General features: G+C 37.8%; 1 protein-coding gene across 1 annotated transcript; it reads left to right on the top strand.

Moving 5' to 3' along the window:
• Window positions 1-27: 27 nt before the first annotated feature.
• LOC118344037 (transcriptional corepressor LEUNIG_HOMOLOG-like) lies at window positions 28-1389 on the top strand (the record flags this gene model as incomplete). Its single annotated transcript, XM_035683774.1, has 3 exons — window positions 28-219; window positions 356-553; window positions 1038-1389. Coding segments are annotated over 3 exons (534 nt in total), but the record flags the coding sequence as incomplete, so codon positions are not given.
• Between the last annotated feature and the right edge of the window lie 8921 nt (window positions 1390-10310).

Below are 10310 nucleotides of genomic sequence, written 5' to 3'. Positions count from 1 at the left end.
TTTGGTTTTTTTTTTTTTTTTTTTTTTTCTGTTCTATGTAAGTTTGGAAGCTTTGTTGGATTTTGTACATTGCCTTCTGATCCTCAGTATTTTAATGACCAGGGAGGTTCCACACAGGTGAGATTTCAGCCTAGAATTGGACAACTTCTGGCTGCGGCAACAGAGAATGTTGTGTCCATCTTTGATGTCGAGACTGATAGGCGGACACACTCATTACAAGTATGATATCATTGTTAAATTCAGGAAAATTTGAAGGAAGCCATTGGAACTCCTCTGTCTTGTTTAATAAATCAATATTAAATTTCATTACATATTCTAATCTGCAGATACTAATGCTTTGTCTGTTGAACTTCAGGGGCACTCAACAGAAGTGCTCTCCGTCTGTTGGGACACGAGTGGAGATTATTTGGCAACCGTAAGTCATGAGTCTATCAGAGTGTGGTCATTAGCCTCTGGAGAGTGCATTCACGAGCTCAGTTCCAGTGGAAACATGTTTCATTCTTGTGTTTTCCACCCAAGCTACTCCACTCTCTTGGTCATTGGAGGCTACCAGGTGATATTTGCTTTGTTATTGCCATTATCACTGTTATCAATGCCTTATAAATTTTACCAATAGACAAAAGAAAATGATTTCATATTCAAGGGATATCCATGTGCAACCTAAATGTCCAAGATTTCTTTAGGTAACCCTTGAATTGCCATCCCTTGAGAATGGTTTTTTTAACCAAGATTATACTTTTTTTAAGCTATCACTTTACTTGCCAAAAAGGAACATCCGGCACTTTTACCAAATAAGAATGCCTACCATTGTGATGATGGATGCATTTGTCCTGAGTGTCTCTATAGGATGGTTCTGGAACCTGCTGCTATATGATACAAGACAGCAGCCTAATTTGCCCAACTTTGGGATATCTAAAAGCCATCGCCTAGGGGAAACCCCAATTATCTGAAGCTAAAACTGTCAAAACAACTTAGACCTTGAGCTGATTTCCATCAAATGTTGCTAATGTTGGTTGGTAAATTTCCATTAATTGCAGTCTTTGGAACTTTGGAACATGGCCGTGAATAAGTGTATGACAATTCCAGCTCATGAGTGTGTGATATCAGCTTTGGCACAGTCACCGGTAACAGGGATGGTTGCCTCGGCTAGTCATGACAAATCTGTGAAGATTTGGAAATAAGTTTATTGCCTTTGATGGATACAATTCTGCCATAATGCAGCAAAATTCTGAACTAAAAAAAAAAAAAAAAAAGACGACAACAAAAGGAAAATTCACACCATGTATACTTTTTTCTTTTTTGAACTTTTTTCTTTTTTGAGTTCATTTTCATTGTTTAGTTTTCTCTACATGAAATAAAGGAAATGAATGCAGTTATCCTTTGGTCTCATGTTGTGGCTTGGCCATAATGCAATTGTTGGCTGCCAAATTTCTTTTTTAAATATTAATTATGCTCTAAAAGTTCTTTCATTTTGCGAATATCTGGCATCCCTGTGGATCTATCTATTGGTATATGATTCTACTCATCATCTTTATATCATACATCATATATGATTTTTTTTTCCTTATCAAATATGCGGTATATGAATGATAATTCTTTTAGTTTAGTAATAATATAATAAAAATAAAATAAAATAATTAAAAATTAAGTGTGCTGTGATATATGAATGATGAGCTGAAGAGTTCTGTTGTAAATGTTGGTTTTTGAGTTCGGATTTTTAATACCAATGGCAAGTTGGTAAATAAACTGGAAGGATGTAAAGTGATTGATTCATCTTTTATTTTTTATTTTTATCAGAAATATCTTTAATAAAACTAGTTGAACCGAACACTTTCAAGTACCCTTTGCAGTGAATTAATTGTTGAAGCAATAACGGAGTCGCGCCTTCCAATCTCAGATTAAAATATCATGAATTTGGTCATTTAAGTTTAGAACAATTTGAAAGGTTGTGTAAATAAATATTACACAATTTAGAATTTTAAATGTTTGGAAAGTTGTCTCTCTCTCCTCTATAACGCTTTGTCTTATTTCCTCTATCGTGCCGTTAGTAATGGAAGAATTCTACTTTTGATGTCCCGTGTTGATAGTAAAAATGTTTTATTTCATCTCATCTTATTTCATTATTATAATTTTTTTAAAATTTTTACATAAAATATAATAAATAATTCAATTTTTTCAAATCTCAAAACAATAATAATATTAAAAAAATAATATTCTAATAAAATTTTATTCAACTTTCATCTAAAATCATTTCATCTCACTATTTAAACCGTAAAATTTCACAATCATATTACAAATAGGATTTGAGAGTTGTCATAAAATGGAGAGAAAAGAAGAAAAGTATGAATGTATATGAAAGTCGGGTATGTTTAGATGTTAAGATGAGTTGAATTAAGTTATGAATACTAGTATTTTGTAAGTATCATTCAGATAGGTTTAACTTTTTTAGGTTAAGATAGGTTGAAATGTATTAAATAGATTGATATGAGTTTAACTTTTTTATGATAAGTTGAAAAAATAGTGAATCTCATTGTTGATTGGTTTGAGATAAGTTGAGTTTGGTTCAACAACCAAACACAAAAGCGTTCTATGATTCACCTCCAAACTAGTTATATATATATATATATATATATATATATATATATATATGTGTGTGTGTGTGTGTGTGTGTATATATATATATATACTAGTTGTGAACCAACATGCGAGTTACGTTTTCCTAGAGAAAAAAATTAGAGATGGCAAAAATAATATAATTTTTTTAATAAAATGAGTTAGTCAATAACTTAATGTAAAGAGCAGAAAAATAAATTTTAACAAGTATCTTAATGATAACCAAAACGTTTCAATAATATGAGTATTATGGAAATTAAAAGACTTTAGATATTCTAATAATAGTTTTCTTAGCAAAATATATGAATTGTAGAATTCAACCACACTACTCGATGACTTAGAGAGCACTAGAAAATATAGAATATTTTATTATTTCATCATTCAAGTAAGCCTCTTATATTTTAGAAATCTTAAAAATATTATAATTGTAGAAAATCATTTTATTTAAATAATTTTAGTTAATTAAGAATATTATGAGATTTAAATTATGTTAAAAACTCTAATTATTTATATAGTTTTACTCTCTTAAAAATATTTAGTAAAATTTCATCATTTATTTAATGATGAAAGATTAATATTTTATAAATTAAAGTTAATTTTAAATGTATAATATAATATTTATATTTTAATTATCTATTTTAAATTAATTTATTTTCAGTGTTTTAACCTCTGCAGTTAGATCAAATCTAGAGAATCAAATAAAGGGTGGAGATTTAAATTCTCAAGCCCTAACTTTTCTCGTAATTTTTCCTCTTCTCTCTCTCTCCTCCCTCCAGGCACACGCCCCTCTCCCTCTCGATCTCTCTTCTCCTTGGCTCCTCCCAGCGTCACCGGCCACCGTTGCCGTGCCACCGCAAAGCACAGTCATCGGCAACCTTCCCCATGCCGATCTCCTCCCCACAAACCTTTCTCTCTCTCCCCGCAACAGGCCGAAGCCCGTAGCCCTCTCTCTTCCTCTCCCATTGATTTCCCTCCACTAAGCTACCGTGGGCAACTCCTCCCAGACCCACATGGATATTGTATTTCATAAAACAAATAAATTATTAAATAAGGCCCAGAAGAGACCCAATAGCACCAGAATACCACTCCAAATATGGCAAAGAGAGTCGTGCGTAAGCTCTAAACAAAATGTAGAGCTATGCAAGGTTGTCGTTTCCAGGCTCTTGCCATTTGGGGGTAAAAACGCTCTCTCTCTCTCTCTCTTCTCTTTATCTTCTTCTTCTCTTAAATTAACAACCCTCCCTACCTTTCCCAAGTTTACCAAGTAACCCCAAAAGCCAAAGAGAACTCATTCTCAGCGAGATAAAACAGAGTTCCGTCACTTCATGTGTTGACAAGAATTGGTTTGGTTTTTTGGCTTTGTAAGGGTTTTGATCAGTTGGGTTTGAGGCTCTTGAGAATAGGTAGAGGAAAGATTGAGATGGATCGAGAGTGCAAATAGCAGGCAAGTCACATTCTCAAAGAGACGAGCTGGCCTGCTAAAAAAGGCTCAGGAACTCGTTGTTCTCCCGTGATGCCGATGTTGTCATTACATAAAAAAGGGGCAAAACCGTAATACAATCAGATATTGAGGGACAGAAGCGTAAGATAAAAAGTATCAAACAAAATACTATAAGGAGATACTGTTTATATCTCTATAGCCACTTTTAAATATAAGGAGATATGAAGAATACTTAAAATGTGTCGGGTCAATTGATGTGGTTAAGGATGACAATTGTGATCCAAGTGGTAAGCATCTCAACTATGGACATTCATACATATATAGTTTCTAATATATGATTGATTGCCCCAAAATATTCAAAACTCAAACAAAACAAAAAAATTGTTGCCCAAAGGACATTAGAATTAGTTTGTTATAATTGTTAAGATATTTGGATTGAGAATTATGATATCAAAAAATTAGCCTAGCCTTGGAGTATAGCCTAGCCTTAGATGCATTCTCTTTTAATTGTGAGAGAGAGAGAGAGAGAGAGAGAGAGAGAAGCCCTTTTTCCACAAAAGAATTTCAAATACAAAACGTTTTATATTTTGGCTAATTTTCACGTGATTCTTCTGATAACTTTAACCGTCTCATCATGATTCTTATGACAAGCAGCAAAAGCATATGCAGAAAAATAATAGAGTAGTGCTCAATTCATGACTCGTGAAAGGAATAAAAAGGCAACAAGTTGCACACATAATTCATAACAAGCCAACAGTTTTGGAACATCCTTGCTTTTCTACCCATTTTACAACTTCTCTCAATTCCAACATATTTTCTACTTCTACACACTCTCTTCTACTTTTTCAACAAAATTTTCAAGCTTGCTTCGTTTTATTCCATACAAGCCAACAGTTTTTTTCTCCTAAAATCTCTAGAGCCATCTATTCTTCATCTTCAACTTCTTCTCCCATTTCAAGTTAACCCGTAATGATACAGAACAGTAAAAGCAACCTTCATTCATTTTCATTACTAGTTGTTCTAGAGCCTATCATCCATTTCTTGAGCTCAGTATAAGCCCAGTATCTACTCGGTCCAACACTCCCACTGTCCCCGTAGCTTGATCCTTCGCAACAAAAAATGAGGGTGAAATTCAACCTATGTATTAATTAGAGGTGGCAATATATGACACGATTAGTTAATCCAACATAAACATGACACGATAAAAGTGGATTTGAATTTGATCTTAACGGGTTCGAGTCAAAGCAGGTTAACCCATTAGGTCAACCAGTTATGACCTATTAAGAAAGTTGAATTTACATTTAACCCTTAGACCTAAAATTCAAAAAATTCAAACAACCCTAACCCAGTGACCCTACGACCCTCAAGTCCCTCATTTTTCTCAAATCTCAACTTCTCAACTACTAAAGTGACCAATTCTCACCCCCCCTTTAAACCAATAACCCTTGTAACATTAATATTTTATAATGTGTGTTTATCATATTTAAGATTGTAACTTTAATATTATTACAATGTGTATTTATCATATTTCTGTAATTGTGTATTTATCATATTTCGTACTATTGGGATTTTAATGTCAATATTTTTATTGTTTAACAATGCAAAACATTATATAAAAGGAAAGAACATTGAGGGGTAGAGAGATGAGCGATGCCTAGGTGTGTGACTGGCAGTGCATTACCGTTACCCATCCAAATCTGATCAGAGCCACTATATTCTTGAACCTTGATATTGAGCTTGTTCAAATCAGAGGTGACATCGTGAGTGGCACCAAAGTCTGGTTATCAAGATGGATCTACACCTTGCGAAGGTGAGGTTACATGTAAGGGAGCTACGGTGTGAAGAATCATGGAAGTAAAGGAGGAAGCTTTAAGGTTCGAAAGAGGGGCGGATTGATAGCAGATCGTGAAATTGAGATACGGGAGTGCGAATTGGGAATTAAGTCTTACGAGTGTTATCCAAACGACGTTGCTTCAGCAAAGTGAACGCTGGAACGACATCACTTTAAGTAATAAAGAAACGGTGTAGTTTAAATGTGTAAGGGGGGTTACGGGTGAAGTGCACCGTTTAGTATAAAACGGTGCGTGTAGTAATTCCCCTGGAACCGGTCATTGTAGGGGCGTTTTAGTAAATTCTTGTTGAGTCAGTTAAGTCCCACGCCGAATGGATGTGTGATTCATTCTGGAGCATTTTCATCTTTACTTGTATTAAGTTTATGGAGGAATTTGGGGACCTCAAATACCCCAATACGTATGAATCTATGAGGTAAGTTTTCATCAGCATCAATCTCGTTCTTACTGTTCTAGTCCTGTCATTTACATACATCCAGACGTAAGAGAATTCTTACAAGTGGTATCAAGTCACCGATCCTGCCCATTACATCCAAACAAATCCAGTAAATCACCAACTCCATACCCAACCAAACACTACATTCAACAGAACCAATCCAGCTAACATCGGATTGCATTACCTAGACATTACATTTTCACTACCCATTTTACAAGCCAAACACTCACCCAAACAACACCACACAATTTCATTTACCATGGCCGAAAATACCAGATCTAAGCACCAGCAACTTCAGCTTCAAGTTGAGCACCAACAACAAGAAATCCTGGAATTAAAATCAGATGTCAGTAATGTGCAAACTGATGTGAGTACGGTGAAAGTAGATGTAAAGGAAATCAAAGACATGTTACGTACACTTTTTGCCCAGCAACAGATCCAACCACCACCACCCCCTCCACCCTTCAACCATGAAATTCCTCCCGACAATGACCAGGCAGACCCGAGAAGATTCAATCCTAGGGGGGTCAGACTTGAATTCCCTCATTTTCAAGGTGTTAACCCAGCAGCATGGCTTTTTAAGGTTAACCATTACTTTGAATTCCATCAAACACCACTACCACAGCGGTTGTTGATGGCATCGTATCACATGGAAGGGGATGCTCTCGTGTGGTTCCAAAATGCAGCAGATGGGGGCTTATGCAGGGATTGGGATACTTTTTCTAGATCATTACTACTTCGTTTTGGTGCAACAGCTTATGACGACCCGATGGAAGCGTTGACACGACTCAAGCAAACCAGCTCTGTTGCTAGTTATATGGCACAGTTCGAAACATTATCTAATCGCTTGAGGGGCCTATCGGACCTCCATAAGCTGAGTTGTTTCCTCAGCGGCCTGAAAGATGAACTCCGCATACCAGTAAGGATGTTGAATCCAGTGAATTTAAACGCAGCGTATGGCTTGGCAAAAATGCAAGAAGAGTATCACAGCCGTACTCGAAAGTACAGCAAACCGACGGAGGAAAGGACCATGCCCATGGCAGGGGGTAATTCTGGCCAGCGTTCTTATTCCAATGATAATTACAATAAATGGAAGAAACCAATGAGTTTTACTAAGCCAGTGACATCCATGCATATGGATGAGAAAAGAAAAAAAGCCTATGTTTCCATTGCGATGAGAAATGGAATCCCACCCATACTTGCAAAAATTCTCGAATTTATTTCTTACAAGTGGATGAAGAAGGAGGAGAGACGGAGGAAGAGGAACCATGTGAAAAAAAAGAAGAGCACAAGCTTCTAGAGTTAGCGACCAGCGACAATGCTGAACTTGAGATCTCTTTGGCTGCTATAGCTGGTACTCCTACAGTAAGAACTATGAGGTGATTGGAAGTATCAATGGGAAGCAAGTGGTGATTTTGCTAGACTCGGGCAGCTCACACAATTTCATTGATGCAACAGTGGCCTCCAAGTTGAAGCTGCCAGTGGATTACCTAGTCAACTTGAAGGTGCGAGTAGCTAACGGGGAAGGCCTAAACAGTGAAGGGCTGTGTAGATCAGTCAAGCTTAAGGTGCAAGGTAATTTGCTTCAGCTTCCTCTTCATTTATTAGACCTAGCTGGTTGTGATATTGTTTTGGGAGTCCAATGGTTGGAAACCTTGGGCCCTATTACTTGGGATTTTTCTAAGCTAGTGATGAGCTTTTGGTTGGATGGAAAGGCCATTGAGTTGAAAGTGCTGAAATTAAACCCTTCAGTGGTAGAGGAGGGTGAAAAAGTTTGCAAGGCCACTATGGTAAAAGGGAAGGGAATTTTCTTACAGATTATGTGTGTTGGGGAAGTGAACCAAGAACATGGGAAGCTGGCTGAACCATTTCCAGCACTGTTAGAAGACTTTAAGGAGGTGTTTGAGGAACCTCAAGGACTACCCCCACCCCGTTCCCATGACCATCACATAGTGCTCAAGGAGGGTACTCAACCCATCACAAATAGGCCATATCGCTACCCGTATTACCGGAAAACAGAAATTGAAAAAATGGTGGCTGAGTTGTTGAGTTCGGGAGTGATTAGACCTAGTTCTAGTCCTTTTTCTGCCCTGTTTTGCTGGTTCGTAAAGCCGATGGCAATTGGCGGCTGTGCGTGGATTATAGGGCACTTAATAAGGAAACGGTAAAGGCAAAATTTCCAATTCCAGTGATAGATGAGTTGCTGGATGAACTCTTTGGAGCGGTGATCTTTTCTAAACTCGACCTACGGTCGGGCTATCACCAAGTAAGAGTGGTGCCTAGTGACATTCCCAAGACGGCTTTCCGAACACATGAAGGGCATTACGAGTTTTTGGTGATACCTTTTGGCCTCACCAACGCTCCAGCCACATTTCAAGGGTTAATGAATGATGTATTCAAACCCTTTTTGAGGAAATTTGTCCTTGTTTTTTTTTATGACATCTTGGTCTATAGTAAGTCTCCGGATGAGCATGAAATTCACTTGAGAGAGGTTTTGAAGGTGCTGAAACGGCACTATTTGTATGCAAAAAAATCAAAGTGTCGTTTCGCGGTGGAGGAAGTTGATTATTTGGGCCACATTATTTCTGGCCAAGGTGTTAAAGCGGACCCTTCAAAAATTCAATCCATGTTGGATTGGCCATTTCCCAAGACATCTAAGGCCTTGCAAGGTTTTTTGGGGTCGACGGGGTACTACAGAAAATTTATAAGGCATTATGGGCTGTTAGCAGCCCCCCTTACCCAGTTGTTGACAAAAAATGGGTTTGTTTGGACCCAAGAGGCAGAGCTGGCCTTCAAACAATTAAAGGAAGCAGTGACTAGTCCACCCGTACTTGCCTTACCAGATTTTTCAAAACCATTCACAGTGGAGTGCGATGCTAGTGGGAAAGGAATAGGGGTTGTCCTTATGCAGTCGGGGCAACCTATTACTTTTTTGAGTAAGATGTTAAAGGGAAGAGCTCTACTACTATCAACGTATGAGAAGGAATTTCTGGCCATTGTGACAGCAGTGCAGAAATGGCGACCCTACCTTTTGGGGCAGTCATTTATTATTAAAACGGACCAACAAGCACTGAAATTTCTGCTTGAGCAGAAAATTGGGACAGAAGTTCAACACAAATGGGTGAGCAAGTTGATGGGCTACGATTTTAAGATTGAGTACAAGAGCGGAAGAGAGAATGTCGTGGCGGATGCACTGTCGAGAAAAGGTGAGGTTGAGAATGAGGAGTGGGGTTTGCTTGCCCAGATTTCTTTTCCCACTTCAGATTGGGTGGAAGAGCTGAAACTCAGCTATAAAAATAGCACAGAAACCTCAGATCTGTTAGAAAGGTTGTTGAAGCATCTAGAGGTTCCTAAGGGGACAACATTACAGCAGGGAATAATTTTAAGGAAGGGCAGAATTTTTATAGTTCCAGACTCACCGTTCAAATTGAAAGTACTTCAGTTTATTCATACAGACCCTATGGCGGGACATTTGGGGTACTTAAAAACCTATCAAAGGGAAAAAAGGGACTTCTATTGGCCAGGGATGAAAAAGGATATAAAAAAATAGGTGAGGGAGTGTGAAATTTGTCAGGCTTCTAAGTATGAAACGTTACCCCCAGCAGGGCTTCTACAACCACTGCACATACCTCAACAAGCGTGGGTAGATATTTCGATGGACTTTGTGGAAGGGCTGCCAAAGTCTAAGGGTTGTTTTGTAATTTTTGTCGTAGTGGATTGTTTCACTAAGTACGGGCACTTCATGACCCTATCCCATCCCTATACAGCTCAAGAAGTGGCAAGGTGTTTTTCGGATCTGTCTTCAAATTGCATGGTCTTCCAAAAACCATAGTATCCGACAGGGATCCGATATTCCTGAGTTCCTTCTGGAAGGAGCTATTCGCCCTACAAGGCACTTCCCTAGACTAAAGCTCAGCGTACCATCCGCAGAGCGATGGCCAGACGGAAGCTGTGAACAAGGTCGTAGAAG

Source organism: Juglans regia, chromosome 12, assembly GCF_001411555.2.
Source record: "Juglans regia cultivar Chandler chromosome 12, Walnut 2.0, whole genome shotgun sequence".
Lineage (NCBI taxonomy): Eukaryota > Viridiplantae > Streptophyta > Magnoliopsida > Fagales > Juglandaceae > Juglans > Juglans regia.
This window is presented reverse-complemented; position numbering and strand designations above follow the sequence as displayed.